Source organism: Panthera tigris, chromosome B4 (assembly GCF_018350195.1).
Source record: "Panthera tigris isolate Pti1 chromosome B4, P.tigris_Pti1_mat1.1, whole genome shotgun sequence".
NCBI lineage: Eukaryota > Metazoa > Chordata > Mammalia > Carnivora > Felidae > Panthera > Panthera tigris.
In genome coordinates, this window is record NC_056666.1 from 135,343,523 (window position 1) to 135,367,879 (window position 24,357).

General features: G+C 46.7%; 1 protein-coding gene and 1 long non-coding RNA gene across 7 annotated transcripts in view; one reads left to right on the forward strand and one right to left on the reverse strand.

Annotated features, from left to right (window-relative positions):
- Nucleotides 1-22,107, reverse strand: part of EFCAB6 (EF-hand calcium binding domain 6) — a 243,243-nt gene extending 221,136 nt beyond the window's left edge. For 3 of the 6 annotated variants that reach the window (XM_042993475.1, XM_042993474.1, XM_042993471.1), the window contains exons 1-3: nt 22,013-22,107; nt 20,407-20,598; nt 14,133-14,239 (exon numbers count right to left, since the gene is read on the reverse strand). In XM_042993475.1, coding sequence (XP_042849409.1) covers nt 14,133-14,178 — 46 coding nt within the window. In that variant the 5' untranslated portion in view covers nt 14,179-14,239; nt 20,407-20,598; nt 22,013-22,107. Of the gene's footprint in view, nt 1-14,132; nt 14,240-20,406; nt 20,599-21,725; nt 21,813-22,012 lie in introns of those variants that run through there. The other 3 variants (XM_042993472.1, XM_042993473.1, XM_042993477.1) reach the window with 3 other exon arrangements.
- Nucleotides 21,757-23,517, forward strand: LOC122240489. The gene is made up of 3 exons (XR_006220287.1): nt 21,757-21,843; nt 22,053-22,202; nt 22,692-23,517. It is a non-coding gene; the product is annotated as an uncharacterized LOC122240489 (long non-coding RNA).
- Nucleotides 23,518-24,357: the final 840 nt, after the last annotated feature.

Consider the following 24,357-nt stretch of genomic DNA (forward strand, 5'->3'; position numbering starts at 1 on the left):
GTGGAAAGAATATGTTTTCAAAAACTGCCACATTATTTAAAATGTCTAGTTTTCAATAAAAAAATTATGAAACATGAAGAAAGAAAGGAAGAAAGAAAGAAAGAAAGAAAGAAAGAAAGAAAGAAAGAAAAAAGAAAGACTCATACATACATACCTTTAGAAACCATGCAAGCTAGGAAACAGTGAGGTGAAACGTTTAGTGTAGAAAGGGAAAAAAACCTACCAACCTAGAATTCTGTATCCAGAAAAATTATCCTTCAAAAGTTAAAGGCAAATAATACTTTCTTACACAAACAAAAACTGAGGATAAGTCACCAGCAAGCCTGCTTTTAAAAAAAAAGGTTAAATTCTTCAGAAAGAAGGAAGAATTATACAAGTCAGAAACTTAAAGTTACATAAAAAAGAGGAGCATTAGAAAAAGCATAAATTAAGGTAACATAAACACATATGCACCCAATAATAGAGCCCCAATATACATGAAGCAAAAACTGATAAAACTGAAAGGAGAAACTGACATCTGAACAATAATAGCTGAAGACTTCAACGGCCACTTTTAATAGTGGATAGAACATCTGTACAAATCAACAATAGAGGACTTGAACAACACTATAAACCAATTAGACCTAACGGGCATGTAAAGAACACTCCACCCAACAATGGTAGAATATACACTCTTCTCAAGTGCACATGGAACATTATTCAATCATATGTTAGCACATAAAACAAGTCTTGAAAAATTTTTAAATATACGAATAATCAAAGGATGTTCTCTAACTACACTGGAATGAAATTAGAAATCCATAACAGAAAGAAATTGAGTAATTCACAGATATGTCAAAACTAAGTAACACACTCTTAAATAACCCCAACGGATCAAAGGGGAAAAAAAAACACAATTGAAATTAGCAAATACTTTTGGATGGATGAAAATGAAGGCACACATGCCAAAAATTATGGGATGTAGTGCTTAAGAGGGGAATTGACAGCTGTAAATGCCTGCATTATTTTTTAAAAGAAAAAAACCTCAAATCAATAACTTAATCTTGTTCTTTAAGAAACTAGAAAAATAAGAGTAAACTAAGCCCAAATAAACAGAATAAAGGAAATAATAAAGATTAGAGCAGAAATAAATGAAATTGAAAAGAGAGAACAAACAGAGTTAGTTCTTTGAAAAGATTAGCAAAATTGACACATTTCTGGCTAGATTTTCTAAGAAAAAATGATAAGGATAAAAACAAAAAGGATAAGGGAATGCTAGAACAATTGTATGCCAATGAATTAGCTAATCTACACAAAATAGAAAGACACAAGCTACTGAAACTGACTGAAGAAGAAATAGAAAATCTGAGTAGACCTATACCAAGAAAAGAAATTAAATGAGAAATCAAAAACTTCCTGCAAAAAAAAAAAAAAAAAAAGCCCAGGACCAAATGGGTTCACTGGTATGTTCTAGCAAACATTTAAAGAATAATTAAAACCAATTAATCCCTCACAAACTCTTCCAAAACAAACAAACAGAAAAAAAAAAAAACAGATAAGAGGGAACACTTCCCAACACAATTCTGTGAGGCTAGCATTACCAAATCCAGATAGAGGCATAAGAAAACAAAGCTAAAGACCAATATTCCTTAGGAATATAGGAAAAATCTTCAACAAAATACAGTGACATTAAAAAAGAATTAGATGTCATGAACAGGTGAGATTATCCCAGGCACTCAAGGGTGATTGAACATATAGAAAGCAGTCACTGTATACACCACATTAATACAATTTAAAAAAAAATTATCACCTCAATAGATGCAGAAAAAGCATTTCACAAAATCTTATGCCTTTTCTTGATAAACACACTCAACAAGCTAGGAATAGAAGGGAACTTCCTTGACCCAACAAAGGGCATGAGTAAAAAACCAACAGCTACCATAGTATAGAATGGTAAAAGAACAAAACTTGAAAGCCTTCCCCCTAAAATCAGGAACAAGGCAAGGATGTCTGCTCTCACCACTTCTATTCAACATTGTACTGAAGGTCCCAGCCAGAGCAATTAGGTAAAAAAAGGAAATAAAAGGCATCCAGCTCTAGTGGCACAAGTAAGTTTTATAACATCACTTGTCTGAGGCTCCTAACTTAGCAAACCTTCAAAGGGAAGGGGAGGGAGGAAGTTTTCTCTATTAGACTTCACCTTTAAATGCAAGTGCACAATTATTTAATATTCAAAAATAGATATATGTGTGTGGCACTATTTGAGAATGAAGAACCAGACTAGACAATACATCTAAAGCCCTAGATTTTAAGAATCTCAAGTTTACAGGATTGAAGAAATGAATCAGAATTTTTTTTAATGTCAAAGAAATACACACTGGCTGGTGCTCTGGTTTACCACTCTTTGGGCAGCCCCTGACTTCCTAGCATGGTATTGGTCTAGACCTGCCTTATTTACACAGGTCCCTGTGAGCCAGGACAATACCAGGGCTTGAAGCCATGTGAGGCTGACAGCAGAGTCCCACGTACATCTTTATTCAACTAGTTAAATTCAACTGAAACCTAGAATCATAGCATGGGTAAATTTACAGAAGAACATGGTTTGGTATGTGTTCATACAGCCAAAATATATTTAATGAGCTTCCTTCTAGAAGTCTGGGGTTCAATGAACAAAACACAATCATGGACATCGTGGGCCTTATATTCTAGTCCTGGAAGACAAACAATAAATAAGTGAATGATACAAGTGGTTAAGTACTGTGAAGACAAATGGAGCGGGGGGGTGCGGGGGACTAGGTAACACTGATCTGACAGGAACCAGGAAGAGAACAATGCCATTGGGAGGACAAAGAGACAACAGGAGGTCAGACAGAGGAAAACCACATAGGCTTCTGTGATGGCTGGGCTCTCTCCATGAGTGATATGTGAAGCCACTTGAGGGCTATACACAGAGAAGAGAAATATGTACAGGGTTATGATCTGGGCTTTGCATTTAAAGGATCCCTCTGACTACATTTCAAGAACAGACTTACAGAGGGGGGGAGGAAACAGGGGGATCAATTATAAGTCTACTGAAATAATGCATGCAAGAAAAGATGGTGGCCTGGACCAGGGTCGTTTTCGTAAAAGTGTTGAGAAATGGTCATATTCTAAATATATTCTGAAGGCAAGGTCAATTGTATTATCTTATAGATTTGATTTGGCATGCAAGACAAAGGCTGAAAGAAGTGGCCATTAACTGAGATGGGAAAGATTACAGGCAGGACAGCTTTTGAGGGGAAGATCAAAAGTTTCATTCTGCACATGATGAGTTGGAGATACCTGTTCCGTCTCCCAGGGGAGATACTGAATAGGCAGTTGGATATTTGAGCTTGAGTCTGGGGAAGAGTCTGGGACTGGAGATACAAGTGTGAGGACTGTCAGCATATAATGGAAATAAGGCATGATGTCAGATCAGCCCACCATGAAAGCACGTGTAAAAAGAGAAAACATGTCAGAGCTGAGCTTTGGGGTATTCCAACATTCAGAGTTCAAGAAGGTGAGGAGGAACCAGCAAAAGATGAAAAAGAGCAGCCAATGAGAAATGAGAAAAACCAGGAGACTGAAGTGTCCTGGAAATTGAGTGAGGAACAAGGAGGGAGTCATGGTACATGTCAAATGCTACAGTGATCATCATTGAAGATGACCAAAAATTGCCCTTTGGATCAAGCCATGCGACAGTACTGATCAATCCAAGAGGTACCATGCTGGTGGAACTGGGAAGTTAGAGGGGGAGCCTAAGCAAGGTACACATAAACTCAGAGTAAAAGAATCTCTGCTTTAAAGCAGAGAAACAGTGTGGTAACTGAAGGAGGTATGAAGGTCAAAGAAGAAATGTCTTTAAGACAGGAGAACTGGAAGCAGCTATAAAGACTTCTGGTAGTGATCCAGTGGCAAGGCAAAGAATAATGAAGCAGGACTGAAAGAAGGGGTGACCAGTTCCCATGGGTTCACCAGTGGAGGCAGGATCTCATCCCATGGATGAGCCTTCTTAGGAGCACACTCAGTTCATCACTTGTGACGAAGGAGAAGACAGTAGACACAGATGTGGTGAGGAGAGTGCATGTTGCTTCCCTCCAGCTCGTGTCTATGTCTTCTGTGAAATGGGAAATTGGGCCATCAGCATCAAGTGAGGATGGGATAGGCATCCAGGATTCAAAAGAGAGGACAAAAAGTAAAAAGTGGTCCAGAAGAGATGGCAAGGGGGCGTGAGGTGGGAGATGAAGAATGACGGGCAAGGAGTTGTAATAGCCCATCCAAGGTCCATGGACATGAACTCAAGAACCAGACCCAGGGAAGTGGAGAGCTGGATTTAATTGGGGTCAAAGTTTTGAAAAGCAAGTGCTATACAGCAAGGGGCATCACGTGCACATATTGTCCAGAAAGGGGCCCCAAGAATGATGGGAATTCTTGGTGTCTCTGAAATAATTGCACAAAACTAAGGAAGTGAAGAGACCAGAAACTCAAGTTCATGAAGAATTTTAAGAAGGAAAAAAAAAAGGTTTCAGAATATGGCAGCACAGCACGGAGACCCTGAGCTTGTCTTGTCCCCGAAATGCAGAATAATGAAGCAGAAAAAAAGTGGGAAACAAAGGCAAAAGATCATGATACAAGACTTAGAGAACTCAGTGACTTATTAAAAATGAATAACATTAGGGGCGCCTGGGTGGCTCAGTCGGTTAAGCATCTGACTTCGGCTCAGGTCACGATCTCACGGTCCGTGAGTTCGAGCCCCGCGTCAGGCTCTGGGCTGATGGCTCAGAGCCTGGAGCCTGCTTCCGATTCTGTGTCTCCTTCTCTCTCTGCCCCTCCCCCGTTCATGCTCTGTCTCTCTCTGTCTCAAAAATAAATAAAAACGTTAAAAAAAATTTTAAAAAAAATGAATAACATCCAAATCATAGGAGTCCCAGAAAATGAAGAGAGAGAAAAAGAGACAGAAGGTTTATGTGAGCAAATTATAGTGGAAAACTTTCCTAGTCTGGTGAAGGAAACAGACATTAAAATCCAAGAAGCACAGAGAACTCCCATTGGATTCAACAAAAACTGACCATCACCAAGGCAAATCACAGTCTAATTCTCAAGATACACAGACAAGGAAAGAATTATGAAAACAGCAAGGGGAAAAAAGTCCTTAACCTATAAGGGAGGATAGATCAGATTCACAGCAGACCTAGCCACAGAAACTTGGCAGGCCAGAAAGGAGTAGCAGGATATATTCAAGGAGCTGAATTGGAAAAATACGCAGCCAAGAATTCTTTATCCAGCAAGGCTGTCATTAAAAATAGAAGGAGAGATAAAGAGTTTCCCAGACAAACAAAAACTAAATGAATTCGTGACCACTAAACCTGCCCTGCAAGAAATTTTAAGGGGGACACTTTGGAGAAAAGACAAAACAAAACAAAACAGACCAAAAGCAATAAAGACTAGAAAGGACCAGAGAACATCATCAGAAACACGAACTCAACAGGCAACACAATGGCGCTAAATTTGTATCTTTCACCCTAAATGTCAATGGACTAAACACTCCAATCAAAAGACACAGGGTATCAGAACGGATAAGAAAATAAGACCGATCTACATGCTGCTTACAAGAGACTCATTTTAGACCTAAAGACACCTGCAGGTTGAAAGTAAGGGGATGGAGAACCATCTATCATGCTAATGGTCATCAAAAGAAAGGTGGAGTAGTCATATTTATATCAGACAAACTAGATTTTAAAATAAAGACTGAAGAAGGGCATTATATCATAATTAAAGGGTCTATCGAACAATAATATCTAACCATTGTAAATACTTATGCCCCAATGTGAAAGCACCCAAATACATAAATCAATTAATCACAAACATAAAGAAACTCATTGATAATAATGACATAATAGTAGGGGACTTCAACACCCCATTTACAACAGTGGACAGATCATCTAAGCAGAAACTCAACAAGGAAACAATGGCTCTGAATGACAACCAGACCAGATGGACTCAACAGATACATTCAGAATGTTTCATCCTAAAGCAGCAGAATACACATTCTTCTCAAGTGCACATGGAACATTCTCCAGACGAGATCACATACTGGATCACAAATCAGCCCTCAACAGATACAAAAAGATCGAGACCATACCTTGCATATTTTCAGACCACAATGCTACGAAACTCGAAATCAATCACAAGAAAAAAAATCTGGAAAGACCATGAATCATTGGAGATTAAAGAACATCCTGCTAAAGAATGAACGGGTTAACCAAGAAATTAAAGAGGAAATTAAAAAGTACATGGAAGCCAATGAAAATGAAAACACAACAGCCCAAGCCTCTGGGATGCAGTGAAGGTGGTCATAAGAGGGAAGCATATAGCATACCAGGACTTCCTAAAGAAGGAAGAAAGGTCTCAAATACACAACCTAACCTTACACCTAAAAGAGCTGGGGGAAAAAAAACAGCAAATAAAGCCCAAAACCAGCAGAAGAAGGGAAATAATAAAGATTAGAGCAGAAATCGGTGATATTGAAATCAAAAAAACAGTAGAAGAGATCAATGAAACCAGGAACTGGTTCTTTGAAAGAATTAACAAAATTGATAAACCTCTAGCCAGATTGATCAAAAAGAAAATTGAAAGGACCCATATAAATAAAATCACAAATGAAAGAGGAGAGATCACAACCACCACTGCAGAAATACACATAATAATAAGAGAATATTATGAGCAACTATATGCCAACAAATTAGGTAATCTGGACGAAATGGACAAATTCCTAGAAACATATAAACTACCAAAGCTGAAACAGGAAGAAAGAGAAAATTTGAACAGCCCCATAACCAGTAAAGAAATTGAATCAGTAATCAAAAACTTCCCAACAAACAAAAGTCCAGGGCCAGATGGCTTTCCAGGGGAATTCTACCAAACATTTAAAGAAGAGTTAACACTTATTCTTTTGAAGCTGTTCCAAAAAATAGAACTGGAAGGAAAACCTCCAAACTCATTCTACAAGGCCAGCATTACCTGGATTCCAAAATCAGATAAAGACTCTACTAAACAAGAGAACTACAGACCGATTTCCCTGAGGAACATGGATGCAAAAATTCCCAGCAAGATACTAGCAAACTGGATCCAAGAATACATTAAAAGAATTATTCACCACAATCAAGTGGGATTTATTCCTGGGATGCAGGCCTAGTTCAAAATCCACAAATCAATCAATGTGATACATCATATTAACAAAAGAAAGGGTAAGAACCACATGATCCTCTCAATAGATGCTGAAAAAGCATTTGATAAAATACAGCAACCTTTCTTGAAAAAAACAAACCCTCAAGAAAAAAGGGATATAAGGATCACACCTCGAGATCATAAGGGCCGTATACAAAAGACTCACCACTAATATCATTCTCAATGGGGAAAAACAGACAGCGTTCCCCCTAAGGTCAGGAACACGACAAAGATGTCCACTCTCGCCACAGTTATTCAACATAGTGTTGGAAGTCCTAGCCTCAACAATCAAACAACACGAAGAAATAAAAGGCATCCAAATTGACAAGGAGGAAGTCAGACTTTCACTCTTTGCAGACAACATATTCTATGTGGAAAACCCAAAGACTCCATCAAAATACTGCCAGAACTGATTCATGAATTCAGCAAAGTTGCGGGATATAAAATCAATGTTCAGAAATCAGCTGCATTTCTATACACCAATAATAAAGCAGAAGAAAGAGAAATCAAGGAATCAATCCCATTTACAACGTATCAAAAACCATAAAATACCTAGGAATAAACCTAACCAAAGAGGTGAAAACTCTGTACACAGAAAACTATAGAAAGCTTATGAAAGAAATTGAAGAAGACGCAAAAAAACAGAAAAATATTCCATGCTCATGGATGGGAGGAACAAATATTATTAATATGTTAATACTACCCAAAGAAATCTACATATCCAATGCAATCTATATCAAAATAACACGAGCATTCTTTACAAAGCTAGAACAAACAATCCTAAAATTTGTATGCAACCAGAAGAGACCCTGAACAGCCAAAGCCATCCTGAAAAAGAAAACCAAAGATGGAGGCATCACAATTTCAGACTTCAACACCTGTCAGAATGGCTAAAACTAACAACTCAGGCAACAACAGATGTTGGCGAGGATGCGGAGAAAGAGGAACCCTTTTGCACTGCTGGTGGGAATGCAAACTGGTCCAGTCACTCTGGAAAATGGTATGGAGTTTCCTCACAAAATTCAAAATAGAACTCCCCATGACTCCGCAATTGTACACGACTAGGTCATTATCCAACGGATACAGGAGTGCTGATTCAAAGGGGGCACAAGCACCCCAACGTTTATAGCAGCGCTGTCGACAAGAGCTGAAGTATGGAAAGAGCCCAAATGTCCATCAACCGATGAATGGATAGAGAAGATGAGATACACATACATATTTATATGTGTATATACCTATACATACAAGGGACTATCACTTGGCGATCAAAAAGAATGAAACCTGGCCATTTGCAACAACGTGGATGGAACTAGAGTGTACTATGCTAAGTGAAATAAGTCAGTCAGAGAAAGACAAATACATGGCTTCACTCATATGGGGAATTTAAGATACAAGACAGATGAACATAAGGGAAGGGAAGCAAAAATAATGCAAGAACAGAGAGGAAGACAAACCATAAGAGATTCTTAAATACACAGAACAAACTGAAGGTTGCTGGCGGGGTGTTGGGTAGGGGGAAAGGCTAAAAGGGTGAGGAGCATTAAGGAGGGCACCTGCTGGGATGAGCACTGGGCGTTATACGTAAGTGATGAATCACTACATTCTGTTCCTGAAATTATTGGTACACTGTGTGTTAACTAACTTGGAATTAAATTTTTTTTTTTAATTTTTAAAAAGAAGGAAAAACATTCTAATTCAATTAGCATTTATTGGGGGCTTACTCTGAGCCAGGAAACGTGCTTAAGATTCATGAAAACCCACCACTGAACCCTCCTCATGCCCAACCACTGGCTGCACTCCCCATTTCATCAGTGGGGACGCCGACACTCAGGATAGGCCAGCAAGGTGTCCAGGACGACGCAGGTGCTAAGCCCAGAGCGGGTCCGGGGGAGAGCTCATCCCAGGTACCAAGTTCGTACGGCTGTCTGTGGCCAAGGCCTTCCTGTTGTTTTCTACCCAATTCCTAACAAGCTCCTTGCAGGAGGGGACAAATCTCTGGTTACCCGAGCTGTATGGCTGGTTAGGGAGCACTCACCGCACCCCCCCGCCGCCCGCCCCGCCTCACCCTGCTCTGCACACACGTGAGGAGGACCTGCCATAATTGCATTCCTTGTTGTGGTTACTGCTGATGCAACTAACCGCTCGCTTTATTTTATCCATAAATTCCCTTCCTAATAACAATAAGGCATGCCAGGGCCTTGGCCTCGTGCCGTATTACACCACCTGAGGAGTGAGATAATCACCCAGAAATGTACTGCCTGTTGTGCATTTTATTACTTGAATACAAAGCGATTCAAGAAACACTTAGTTGAAGACAGCAGGAAAAAAAAAATAATAATCATATGAAAAGTAATTCTTCCTAATGCCACTGAGCACACCGCAGGGAATAATCCTCTTCCCACAGGAGAATGGTCTGTGACCTGTTGGGTCTTCTCTGGTTCCAGTTTCTACCAATTGCAGGATCATAAAAGCCAGAGAGACGTCACTTACTATACGGATATTCCAAAGAGCCAGACCCAGGTAGCTGTGACCATGGAGCCTGTCTGGTGTTCAACATGAACATTCGCGGTATCAGCATTTTCCAAGCAACTACCCCCTCGGCGATTCATTCTTGAGCAAATGCTGCAGGCCGCACGTGGGTGAGGGTGGAGGGACGGAAGGGGAAGTATGAACAGCCCAACCTCCAACCGCTCACCATCTAACTCAGGATTTTAGGAAAACGCGGCATTTTTTCAAGCACAGGAGCGGGCCTACCCACAGCAAGTGCAATAGCACTGAGGCGGCATGTAGAAACTTAGCAACTTCCTGTCCTCGAGTTGCTCAGGATGTGCACTGAATCACTCTTGCTCTGGGGTTAGATTAAAGACCTTTCCCAAGAGATGCCACTGTCAGTTCACGTCAAGGTGGGGGGAAAGCTAGTTCATTTGTAGATTCCTTATGCAGAAATGCCATGGTTTTAAAAGGCTGTTGCATGGGCGCCGGGGTGGCCAGTCGGTTGAGCGCCCAACTCTTGATTTCAGCTCAGGTCATGATCTCGTGGTTCATGGGATCGAGCCCCACATCGGGCTCTGCAGTAACAGCGCAGAACCTGCTTGAATTGTCTCTCTCCCTCTCTCTCTGCTCCTCCCCTGCTCATGTACATGCATGCCCTCTCTCTCTCTCAAAATAAATTTAAAAAAATTTTTAAAAGGCTGTTGAAGCAGACACACAGGCAGATAGGTAGCTTTAAACGAGTAGTTCTCAAAATGTGGCCCCTGAACCAACAACATCAGCATCACCTAGAACCTTTTCAGAGAGGCATTTTATCAGGCCCCACCCAGACCAACCAATCGGAAACTCGGGGGTTGGGGCTGACCCAGCCATGTGTGCGTTAACAAGCTGAAACCGTTGGGTCAGAAGACCCTGAAGCCGATTTATGAGTCTATAGTTTTTGAAGGGGGCTCCGTAAAGTTCCCTGCTTAATATCAGAATGAAGTAAAAGACCACAAACATTACACCGAGGCGATTCCATGTAGATCCGCCTAGCAATAACTGAGCACCTATTTTGCTGGCGGTCGGTGAATCCAGAGAGAAAAGCCAAATTGGCTCATGAGGCCAAGACTTGAACTCTCCCGAATTTAACGTTAGGCTTTTTGCCCACTTGAGCCGGGGCTGTGTGTGTGTGTGTGTGTGTGTGTGTGTGTGTGTGTGTGTATGCACTTGCATTCGTGCATGAGTGATTTGTGTGTCTTCTCATAGAAACGCACAGATGAGAAAATCTGTCAATACTCAAGAAGGGGTACCTTGCATTGCCCAAAGTGCCCCACAATTCTGCAACCTACTTTAAAAGAACATGTGGAAAATTAAAAGTGAGTCGTCTACATAATAATCTAATCGAGTATTAGGATTCCGGGGCTTGTGCTGCCTCCTCCATCCCAGCCTCACACCCCCCTCACTCTCGTAGACTCAGCTGGCAACCCCTTGTCTACTGTTCTAAACACAGGGATTACAAGAATGCAAGCTGATTTACAAATATATTCCAAATGATAGGGTATCGTAAAAAACAATTTAGCCAGTCAACCGAATTCAATTTAGCAGAAAGAATCCGTGGTTATTAAGTGACCTGCCTCCAGGGCCTGTGGCTCCACATGTCTGAGCCACGGGCTTCCTCCACCAAGGGTCCCCCCTGCTCATGCTCTCCCCAGAACCCCATACAGGCTCTCACCTTCCTCCCAAATCTCATTTTTTTTTAATGTTTATTTTTGAGAGAGAGAGAGACAGAGCTCGAGATGGGAAGGGCCAGAGAGAGAGGGAGACACAGAATTCAAAGCAGGCTCCAGGCTCTGAGCTGTTACCGCAGAGCCCGACGCGGGGCTCGAACTCACAGACCGTGAGATCATGACCTGAGCCCAAGTCGGATGCTTAACCAAATGAGCCACCCAGGCGCCCCTTCCCAAACCTCATTTTAACCAATACCTCCCCTTACAGCATGAATTCCAAGCCTACCCCCACCCACACTACAAGACACATCCACACAAACTCAGAAATCAAACTCAAAATATAACACAAACCTCTCAACGTTAACATGCTTTAATGCAGTAGCATAAATAACGATTATAAGTATGTCGAAACATAAAAACGTGTTTAGAACAATGTGAAGAGAAAAAGTACTATGAACACAATGATATAAAAACGTGTTTTCACAAGGGCGCCCGGGGGGGGGGGGGCTCAGCCGGTTGAGCGTCCGACTCTCATTTCCGCTCAGGCCACGATCTCATGGTTCATGGGATCCAGCCCCGCGTCGAACTCTGCACTGACAGTGCAGAGCCTGCTTGAGAGTCTCTCTTTCCTCTCTCTCTGCCCCTCCCCTGCACGCATGTGTGTGCTCTCTCTGTCTCCAAAATAAACAAATTAAAAAAAAATGAATGAAAAATGTGTTTTCACATGTGGATAGAGTCTATAAGATGTGACAAAAATAGCTATGTTGGCATGTGGGGGGGAGGGAGGGAATCAGTGATCTTTTTTATTTTAAATGTTCTTTAACAAATGTCTCGCAGCCTGTTAGAAAGAACATGCCTACCAGGGCCCCCCCAGGCAGCCCGTGACCTAGCTCCGGCCCCCTCCCTCACCCCTCCTGGCCTCCCATGGCCTGGGGGTCCCTCTCCCCACCCAGCCAACTCCTGTCACCCGCAGATATGGGTGTGACTGTCACCTCCTGGGAGGGGTTTCCCTGATTACCCCGTCGGCATCGTCCTCCACACCCTCTCATCAAAGCCCGTCCTTCCCCTGCGCCGCACTCACCGCGGCCGGGAGTCACGCTTGCATTTGAGAAATGACAACCTCCGTTATAGGCTCCATGAAATAAAACAGAACTTCTACACCACTGAACTCCCAGCCCCGGAGTACCCAACACATGACTGTGGTTCCAGAAGTGTTTCTCAAATTAATGAGTGAAGGATTTTCACAGCCCTGTCATTCAACGGCACTCTCCTCCCAACACATACTGACACGCACACACTTGCACACTCACACGCATGCACGCACACACACGCACCTCTTCCCACTTCTGGGTCCCGTTTAGGGTCGTCACCCTCTTTCCCACCACCCAACACAGCAGTTTCAGTATCACCCATGATTTCTCACTCTGGGCCCTTCCCCGAGCACTGGTGACCAGGGTCAAAAAGGTCTCAATTAACCCCCAAGACCCTTATGACTGTTCCGCGTCTCCCTTCCCTGCTAGGCTCTTAACTTCATGACAGCAGGGGCCACGTCCGATTCCGGTGTCCGAAAAACAACGCATGTTGAGTTTAACTGAACCGAGTGCTGTGGTTGTGTGGCTACTTCTATCAGCACGAATGCCTTGCTGCTCCCGAACACAGATCTAAAGAAAAAGCTTACACCATTTTGTTTGTAATGTGCTTTCTCGATCGCGAGCCCCAAAATCTCATTTCAGACGGTGGCTCAGAAATCCACTCTCACCTAATGACCGTTCTCAGACTCCCCAACACCTTACGCGACGACACAGCTACGGCAACAGGCCACAGCCAAGTTGTGTCAGAAGACCTGCCCGTTCGCTGGCTGTCAAACAGCTGTTCCCAGCTCAAAACCTGTTTCGCTGGCAGCCTTTTCGAATGCACGAGCTGGAAACTAGTACGCTCTCTCCTCCAGCTCCCGGGAGCAGAGAAGGAGCGGTTAACATATCCTATTTTTATAGTGCTGCCGGGCCCAAGCAAGTCCTCAGATGCTGGCAAAGGCCCGCCGCGCTGGTTTCCCGCTTGAGCTCTCGGCAAGGGAAAGTTTTGCTTCTGCCGCCACCTATGGGGGAAACCGAGCGCGTGGCCACCAGCAAACCTGCACCCACGGCCCCCGTGGCAAGGCAGGCTCCATGGTGCTCCATGGTTTTCCGATGGCCTCAGACTCGTCAAATATTTGTAGTCGTGTTGAGCACCAAATTAACGGCCTTCGGCTTTAAAACGCATAAGCTGAGGGGCGCCCGGTGGCTCGGTCGGTTGAGCATCCGACTTGGGCTCAGGTCACGATCTTGTGGTTTGTGAGTTCGAGCCCCGTGTCGGGCTCCGTTTTGACAGCTCAGAGCCCGGAGCCTGCTTCCGATTCTGCGTCTCCCTCTCTCTCTGCCCCTTGCCTGCTCATGCTCTGTCTCTGTCTCTCAAAAATAAATAAACATTAAAATTTTTTTTTTTAAATAAAATGAATAAGCTGATACTTGCTGATATGACAAATATGCGAGTCCCTAGACAATTTCGGCACAAAAGTCAGCATTTGGTATGTGCCTGCTGCATGAATGACTGGCCCCAACCAGACGGGACTGATAACGGTATCATTAACAGCCAGTAAAGCACCCTTCTCTCGAGGCCTTACGCCCGGCACGGTACTGTGAACTTGAGCCACACGCCCGAGCAGCGTCTCACCTGGCCTTGGTACCGCAGGACTTGGTGCTGTTGACCGTGGCAACATTCGTCTGGGGGCTATTTCGTCTCATTTCCTTCGAAATTAACTACTTCGGAAACTGTGGATTCTGAAAAATTCGAGAGCAAGGAGTTAGCGCAGATTGGCAGGCAGATTTTCTCGTTTAGCTTATCGAGCCACAAGAGTGGAGCCTGTGGGCCCGTAAAATCATCAGCTGATTTTGCAGGTTACTGGAGAATCGTGTCAAGAGCCTCAGGCAGGTCCTCCGCGTGAATTCATACCAAACTGTAGGCTTCCCGGGGGGAGCTATGTCAGCCCTGTAGGCGCATCGCTAACCTGCCTGTGTCCAGATCACACACGCGCCCCACACGCACCACAATCACACACCCTCTAGTTTCCTCACAGCAGCCAGAATAAACATTTTAAAGTGCCGACATCCTCGTGTTTCCTCCTTGCTGGAAAAACTCCCAACTGCTTCCGGGGTGCTGGGGTGGCTCAGCTGGTTAAGCATTCGACTCTTGGTTTCGGATCAGACCGTGACCTCACGGTTCATGGGCTCAAGCCCGGCATCGGGCTCTGCACTGACGGTACACAGCCTGCTTGGGATTCTCTCTCTCTGCCCTCCCCCGCTCATGCTCGCTCGCTCGCTCTCTCTCTCCCTCTCTTAAAATAAAACTTAAAGAAACAAAAACGACAGAGCTGCAACTGTCTCCTGTTGTCCTTAGGATTAAAACCAAAGCCCTCAATGGCGTCTCAAGGCCCCGTGGGACAGCCCTTGCCTGCTCCTCCATTGGTCTCCCTCTCCCCAGTTCCTCGAGCCTCAGCCACAGAAGCCTTTGGCCGTCTGTGTGATGTGGCCTATCCTGCATGGAAGCTCTGTTTTCAGAGCCATAGCCCCCCACCTAGACCACTCGCCCTTCGCACTAGGGTCTGCCTAATGCTCTCCTCCTCCTCCCAAAGATCAGCGGTTCTCAAACTCCAGTGACCGTCAGAACCGCTTGGAGGGCTTGTTAGGAACCGATCGCCGGGCGCCAGCTCCAGATCCTGATCCTAGATCTAGATCCTGGGGAGGGTGGGGCCGGAGAATTCACCTCACTGGAAAGTTCCCAGGGGCCGCTGCTGCCCAAGACCAAGGCCACAGATGCAGTCTTCCTTGGCACCCCCACACTAGGCCACACCCCCCTTACACACACGCACGACCTCTGTTCTCCTTCACAGCCCTTAGCCCAGTTTGTCATGAGTACTCAGTTAATGCTTGTCTCGTAGACTTTAAGTTCCAAAAAAAGCAAGGGCCGGGTTAATTTGTGTGATCGGTACAGCCTCAGGTCCCGGTCTAGGGACTAGCGGTCAGGGCTGTTCAGATTCACTGAGTGAACACATGAATTTGCTTCCACTCCTGAACCTTGGTAAGTTACGGCAGAAATCCCTGCCTTTGACTCTGGCCTCCAGCTCTCTTTCTGAGCTGCTGGCGAGGATGGTCAAGTTTACTTGCAAAACACTCTTCGGTCTTTTCCTTGCCCCATTCCATCCCTCCCTCACTGCTCCATTCATCCTCGCTCATCTGGGTTACAGAAATAGCCCCGCACATCACTTCCAGATCCCACCTTCTCCCTCCAACCCGTCTCCTCTGTTGCCAGGCTTTCTCTCTCTAGCGCACTGATATAGTTGTGTGGCTCTCTGGCTTAAAAATGTACAATGTGAAACTATACATGTGTTAGAATCTCATAGAACTACGTACCGAGAGAAAACACGTCAAACTAGCGAGACCCGAATACAACCCATAGTTTAGTCACTAGTACAGTCCCAATGGCGTTATCCTGATTTTGATCACTGTACTACGACTACTTGGTAAGGTGTTATCACGGTGCGGCGGGTTAGGGGGGCACCGGGGTGCACAGAGGAACTCTCCGTACTGATTCTGTAACAGATTTGTGAGTCTAAAATTATGAAGTTTAAAAAAGAAAAAAAAAAAAAAAAAACCTACACTACTTCTCCAGGGTTATCTGAGCTGAAACCAAACTCCTAACTGTGGGGACAGGATCATTCCCATCATTAATAAGCTGGCCCCCCGCGACCAGCAGATCCCAGCGCTCCACGCGGGCGGCATCATCAGGCAGCACTCGGAACGCGCCGTGTCGTTCCTCACCTCTGAGTTCTGGTTCATGCTTTTGCTAGGATTTCCTTCCACCTCTCCTGCCTGCACGCTGCGATTCATCTTTCAAGATTGAGGGTGCAGCCCCTCCTTCGTGAGGCCTTCCTTCCTGTCTTCCTTAAACAAAACTACTCGTGCTTTTACGGAGAATCTGGTCTCACAGTTTTGTTTTACCAATTGTTTTATTTACTCAAGGACAGGGGCGCTGGGTGGCTCAGTCAGTTAAGTGTCAGACTCTTGACTTCGGCTCAGGTCATGGTCTCACGGTTCATGGACTTGAGCCCCGCGTCGGGCTCGGCACTGGCAGCACAGAGACTACTTAGGATTCTCTCTCTCCCTCTCTCTCTGCCTCTCCCCCACTCGTGATCTCTCTCTGTCTCTCTCTCAAAATACATAAATAAACTTGAAATAAACATAAAGAAAAGGACACAAAGGTCAAAGGCACCATAATTCCATTCCTTTGCTGTGGGGCCAGATGGGACCAAAACTATAAAGTATTATCGCCTCCCGGGCCATCACTCTAGCCCTAACTCTATGTTCACTCTAATCCTCTGCTTCGGGGATCTTCTGTTGGCTGCTTACCTGTGGCCCCTGCCGGCTAGTGAGCCTCCCCAGTGGCGGGATCGGCCAACCTCCCGGCTTGACACCCAGACGCCTACCACGCAGCCTGGTACACGGTGAGCTTCGTTCGCGATGGACCGCGGTGGACGCCTAGTACCGCGAGGGCAAGAAAGCTAAGCTAATTTGACCCTTGATTCTGAAAGCTGAACAGGGCCCTCCCTGAGTCTGAGCACGGCGCTCTGATGAGGCCTGTGTAGGTCGCCTCTGGCTCCACGCCACCCTCAGCTTGGGCTCTCAACAGAGAGCTCTGAGGCATTAATGAATGACTTCAGGACTCGGTGAGGTGGAGATTAACATGCATTACGAGACCAATGCGCCCACACAAGCACCAAGTGACGGGCCATCGAATACACTCCTGACCGCTGGCACACACAACCAGAGGGCGGTTTCACTGATGCGTGTGTTTATTTGCCAGACAAGTATTAATGTCCAGTTTTTAACAGATGCTATTTATATCTGAATCATAACAAAAGTGCCATCCATCTGCCTTGGCACCCGAAGAAAACATAATTCAACACAAGAGTAAGAAATGTGCACAGCCAAACAGAAATGGCATCAGAGGCAAAAACTGTTGGAACCGGTACCATGGGGAGGAGAGGCGGCGGGAGGAGGAGATTGTCACTTGGAAAAAGTTGCAAGCAACACAAAAGATTTTGGCAGTCAAATCCGAATACTTGAGAAAAATCTTCTTGTCTAATCTGATTATCATATGGATGGTTTATTATATTTTGGAACACATACCCTAGAAAGTTCCCTTTTTAGCCTTCCACACACTCAGTTATTTACTGAGCGTCTATACTTTTGGGCAATGGGAAAAACAAAGAGTTTAGAGTCAAGAGCACTTAGGGTCAAGGTCGTTCCACGATCCACCGTCCAACTTGCAAGTTAATTAACCCCCTCCTGACCCGGTTTCCTCCTCTGAAAAATGGAAGTCACACATCTCTTGAAAGGAGATATTCTTTTTGCTCCAAAGTTTTTAATGTTTCTTTATTTTTGAGAGAGGGGGAGAACGAGCAGGGGAGGGGCAGAGGATTTGAAGCAGGCTCTAGGCTCTGAGCTGTCAGCACAGAGTCCGACGCGGGGCTCGAACCCATGAACTGCAAGATCATGACCTGAGCTAAAGTAGGACACTTAACTGCCTGAGCCACCCAGGTGCCCCTTTAAAGCAGGTATTCTTAACCTAGGATCTAGGGAAGCGGTCCACCTGTGTGCTTTGGTAGCTCTTCAAACCCTCAGAGATTAAACGTGAAAGTGTTATGAGATGATTTTTCTAGGGGATATGTTACTCTCACCAGCTTCTTAAAAGGCAGGTGAACCAACAATGCTCAAATGTCGCCGCTCTACAAGCTGTGGAGGCGTCACGGAAAACGTATCTAAAGCACCTGACACACAGTAGGTTGTGTTCCCTATTTGGCAGCTGCTATTATTTTTAGGTCTTGGAAACATACAGCAATCTGAATCAGAGACAGCACAGGGCAGAAGACGTAGACAGTTACAGCGTAAGGTGCTGAGTGTCTTCTCGGGGTTTTATAAAACCACGAAAGGAGGGTAAACCGAAGTCAGTCCAGAAAAAAAACCCAGTAGTAGACAGTGACAGGGTGGAGGCACCAAAGGTTTCAGGGTGGTGACATGACCATCACCGCGGGGTCCTCGATGCCTAGACAGGCCCTGGCATACGGCAGGGGCTCAATGAATAACTGTTTAGAGCAAACAAAGACTGGAACCATCCCAGGGGACAGGACAGCAGCGTTTACAAAGTCCCGGAGGGGGGGGAGGGCGGGGGGACATTCGGAAGGTGTTACTGGAAACTGTTACCGTTCAGAGTACTTTCATTCCAAATATCCCTTCACATGTGAGAGTCCCTACTCTCTCCCTAGCTGGTTAGGACCCCGGGCCTGCACCTGAACCATCCGGTCGCAATCGAGCCCTGCCCAGGTTTTACGACGAAGACCTACATGTTAGAAAAGCTTTAGTTTTCCAGAGGAATGAAAATGTTTTCTTTGGCCAAAATGAATTCAACTTCTCTTTTTTTTTTTAATTCTCTTTTTTCTTGAGTCGACGAGAAGTTCACGACTAAATCCGCAGCCCAACTGTATTAACCAGTACGGACAATCGGAGTATTTTCTCTCCTCCAGATGTTACTTTACTATTCTATTTGTATTCTTCATGATCCTGACTCACGTGTTTTTAGTTTACCGTATCACATGTATTCTTACAAATCATCTCAAAGCCTTAGGGGATTTACGGAGTATATAAATATTTGAGGGCTAGAGCACTGGTCAGGAACACACAGGTCCTACTGTCAGGCAATCCTGGAGTAGAAGGCACACTCCACCATTTATGTGCTTGGAAGGCCCTTAACTTCTCTGAGTTCCTATTGCTTTATCCATAAAATGGGAAAAGTTAAGCGTGCCCTTTTGTAAGCAGGGGGTAAGAACTAAATTTAAAAATGGGTGTGAGGCCCCCAGGCTGTGCCTGGAACACAGTAAGTGCTCAATAAGTATTAGCCAGGAGTACCAGCACTTTAGGGCCAGTAGTAGGAGAAGTCAGGAAAGTGCAGGTACGCCCGGGTGGCTCAGTTGGCGAAGCATCTGACTCTTGATTTCGTTTCAGGTCAAGATCTCACGGTTCCTGGGATGGAGCCCCGCATCAGGCTCTGCGCTGACAGCATGGAACCTGCTTGAGATTCTATCTCTCTGCCCCCTCCCTACTCTCAAAAATAAATAAACTTTTAAAAAAAAAAGAAAGAAGAAGGCGTAAAACTGCTAATAAATGGAGAGAGAAAAAATAATAACAGTAGCACCCGCAACAAAGCAAACAAAAAAAGAGAGCAGTAAAAGGTCAAAACCAAGAGAAAAAAAAGAAAAAAGGTGGGAAAAGAAGCTCTTTAGACCTGAGAAAATAACATATTTATATGTTGTCTCTAATGCCAGACTTTGCTCAAACAGATCCCTTTTCTTCCCTTCCCAACGACATGCATATCCTGGATAGTATCTTGTTGAAGGTGAATTAATACTGAAAAATTATATGGGCGCCTGGGTGGCTCGGTCGGTTGAGCGCCCAACTTCGGCTCAGGTCACGATCTCGCAGTTCGTGAGTTCGAGCCCCGCGTCGGGCTCTGTGCTGACAGCTCGGAGCCTGGAGCCTGCCTCGCATTCTGAGTCTCCCTCTCTCTCTCTCTCTCTGCCCCTCCCCTGCTCAATGCTCCCTCTCGCTATGTCTCAAAAATAAATACAAACATTAAAAAACATTTTTTTTTTAAAAAAGGAAAAATTACAAGAATCCCACCTCTATGAGCCTACATTTAAATATACTTCACAGAAAGGCCGGCTCGCTCCTGGTATTTAAAGGAAGAAAGCAGCCAACCAACCGTTAGTTTGCCTCACGTTTTCCCATGCACGTTATGCAGCTGACTTTACGGTCCTGGCAGGCGACGGGCGTCCAGGAGGACCTCCGGTAACCCCCCGCGACCACCGACCTTAAACGTTCGCTCTCATACACACCTGGAGAGAAGCTTTCTTAAAGCAATTGTCTTGTCAACAGCCAGGGGCCTCCCAGTGGCGTCCCGCGCTGGGTGGGCACCCGACCTCGAAACATCTTCCTGCAGCTGGTTCTGTCTCCGCGTGCCCGTCGGCTTGTCGGGGTCACAGCGTGGGCGCTGTGGACATCTCTGCGCTCGGGGAAGCGGTGGGTGGCTGGAAAAGGGCGGGGGGGAGGGGAGCAAATTTAAAGTCTCGAGTGAGCATTTCTTGGCCAATTTCTGCAAGCACCAAAAGGAGAGGAAAGGGAGAGCACGGCGAAAATAACACCCTTGCCCTCAAGGGGATTGCAGTGAGCTTGAGCGGGAGGCAGATATGCTGGCAGATAACCCACGGGCTCATGCCTGATTCACTTTCGAACCCTGCACCCCCGTCCCCCAACTTAGCCAAGTAAACGTTTGTTGAATGGACGACGACGGATGAAAGAAAGCGATGAAGGGACGGCGGTGTGTGAAAGTGGAGTTTACCTACAGCATTTCTGAAAGCCCACCCATTTAGGGGCACACAGGACTCGAGAAACATTATTAAATTATTAAATTACTCTTTTTTTTTAACGTTTATTTATTTTTGAGACAGAGAGAGAGACAGAGCATGAACAGGGGAGGGTCAGAGAGAGAGGGAGACACAGAATCTGAAACAGGCTCCAGGCTCTGAGCTGTCAGCACAGAGCCGGACGCGGGGCTCGAACTCACGGACCGCGAGATCATGACCTGAGCCGGAGTCGGACGCTCAACCGACTGAGCCACCCAGGTGCCCCTTAAATTACTCTTTTGAAAGACAAGTAAGAGTCCTCTTAACGGGCAAGGCATTCTGCGAGGCAAAGACTTTTAGGAGGGAAGGAAACGGGAGACGGAGAAGGAAAGGATCGGGGCGCCCCAGACGGTGACCTTAAACGTGCTCTTTGCAACAGGACGTTTCACAAAGTGCTTTCCGGACAAAATTCCTGAGGGAGGCAGGGATAACTGTGGGCGGTGTAAGGGGGAAAAAAGAATGTTCTAGAAAGAGTTGGGGGTTTTTTTGTTTGTTTGTTTTTTAACATGAGGCAAGTGCTGGGTTTGAGTTCGGGCTCCGCGACTTCCTAGTTGTGCGAAGTCTGGACAATCCCCTTCGCGGCACAGGGTCCAAGTCGCCCTCTACAGGGGGCAGGCAATGACACTCAAGAGCGCTGTGCGCACAAATGACATAGGGACACGAAACATTTTGTAAGCCGGAGTGACCGAAGGCAGTGCCACACACTTCCCGTGTGACCCACACACATCCGGCGTGGGGGAAGATGTCACTACCTTCCGCGTGGTGGTCCGTCTTCCCCAAATATGACGTCAGCCCACGGGGAGAGGACCGCGCTAGTCACCGCCGTAGCGCCAGGGCCGGCGACGGCGGCTGACAGACGTGCCGAACGGGGTAAGCGAGTCACCAGCCCAAGGTCACGTTTGCGGGAGGGAGGCTAGGCGTCTCCGAGGCGGGCAGCAGCCGTCTCAGGGCTGTGGGACCCTCGGAGCCGCCCGCCCCGGCCCTCCTCTCGCCCTCCGCTCGCGCGCGGGGTCCGGACGCCGTGGCCGCGCCGCCTTACCCGAGCCCCCTTCTCGATTCTCCGCCTCGCGGGGCCACAGCAGGGCGCGGGGACCCCAGGCCGCTCGGCCACAGAAGCCCAGCCCACTCGCCGGCTCTAGGACGCTGTTGCCCGAGCAACGGCGACACTCGTTGATTGGAATATGAGTCTGCGCACCCGACAAGGAGAGCAGCTCCGATTGGCTAAGCCGGTAAGTGGAGGGGCGTGACCAGATCTGCCGGGTGCTCCGCCCCCGCGGGAGGAACTTCCGCCGGAAGCCTGAGGCTTCTGGGCGCGGGAACCCGCGGAGCGCCGGGGCGAGGGTTTCTGCGTCAGGGGAGAGGGTTTCTGCGACGTGGCCTTCGCGCGAGCTGGCGATCGGACTGGTCCCTCGGAACCGCTTCGAAGCGCGTGGCCGGAGAGAAGCCCGGCCCCACACGAGAGGCAGACTCCCGTGCCTGGAAGAGCGCAGCGTAGCCGCGCGGGGCCTGGGTCACGACGGAGGGAGGAGCGTCGGTGCGCGGCCCCAAGCACGTGCTGCGGCCTTGCCCAAAGGCAGCGCGCATGCGTGGTTGCGCCCTGCGGGCCCCCAGGAGCCCGAGAGCCGCGAGGAGGCGGGACCAGCTTGCCCCTCCCTCCGCATTCTCCGCCCCGGGGCCGTGTCACCTGCACGGTCCCCCTGATTATTTCCGGTTTGCAGATACGAAGCCGAGGCTCAGAGCGGGGTCTTCTGTCCCGGGACACGCAGCTGGTCTATGGCAGAACCGGAGTTAGAACCAAGGCAGGCCAGGCCCTGCTCTCCGTTGTCGGGGAGAAGGGACCAGAGGGGCAGCCTTGCTGAGGAGCCCCCTGCACCCATTTCTGGCGGCGGCGGCGAAGCGATCGTCTGCTGTCACGCTGGGCAACCTGACTGCACATCGCGGGGAAGCTGGTCTTCCTTCTCACCGAGGGGCACTGCCATCTTCTCTCGCTCAGACCTCCCGCACCCTCCCTCCCCATCCCCGGCACCTGGCCTCACCTCCAGTCCCCTCGACTCCAAACGACTGGAGCACACTGTAGTCTCGCAGCCTCTTAGACGCCCATCTCTTCTGCTCTTCTTCCAAAGAGAGGCTGCTCTTCCTCCAGCCTCTCGACGTATGTCCTCAATCCCACCCACCCCCACCCCCACCCCCCAATGGCCTTCTCAGAGACTTCATTGCTTAGGTCAGCCAGTGCTCAAGAATGTGCCCTGGGAACCGCTGGTGGTCCTGAGACCCTTTCAGGGAGTCCATAATCGTCCAAACTGTTCCCATAGTAATACGAAGATGGGACTCGCCTTTTCACTCTTACTTTCTCTTGAGGGGTGCAGTAGGGTTTTCTAGAAGCTACACGATGTGTGACACTGCAACAGATTGAATGCAGACGGAGATGGGAGATTCCAGCTGTCTTCTCTTAAGTCAGACATTAAAGAGATTTGCAAAAATGTAAAACTGCCTCTCTTTTCACACACTTTGTTTTGGAAAGCATAATAATTTTTCATTAAAAAAAGTTCATACGTAATGGGTTTCTTGCTGTTTTAAATGAATTGGTAAACAAAATTCAAAATTTGTATCTGTTTTCTGATGTGGTAAATATTGATAGAACTCACAAAAACCAAAGCACTTTGGGGTCTTCAATTCTTTTAAGAGCGTAAATAGATCTGAGGCCAAGAGGTTTGGTCCTGAGAGCAAAAGGGCTTAGGTCATTGCCTCTCCCATAAAGGCCAGCCGTCTCATTCCTCCTCCCTCCCTTCCTCCCTCCCCCCCCCCACCTCCTTCCCTCATAAAATATGCTCTAGTATCTGACATCTTAAAAAAAAAAAATTATCTTCTAGCTTCTACCCCAACTCTCTGCAGAGTTATCTGTCCACACGGGTCTCTCAGTTACTATTCACTCTCGATCAGTTTTCCCAGAGGCATAGCTCCATGACTCCCCGGTACCTGGTCAATTTTCATGAATATTTCATCTGTCCCCGACTTTGCCTCCCTCCACCTCTCAGGAGCATTCAGCCCAGTGGATCACCTTTCTACCTGAAACACTTACTGTTCCTCTGAAGCCATACAACCCTAGTTTCGTCCTAAACCACCAACTACTCAGTTCTCAGGCCCCACTCGTGATTTTTCCCCCTCTGGCTCTGACCTAGGTGGTGCTCTCACACTTATCCCCAGCTGCGACCCCTCCACTGGTATGAATCAGAGACTCCTCTGACTTCAGCCGTCCACACAGCCCTTGGTCCTCTGACCTCCCTGACTCTGGCCAACGTCAGTAAATGGCACCACTCAAAGCAGGAAACCTTGTCTTCCCTCGGCAAGATCATTGCCTCACCCCCACCCCCACCCCGCCCCGCC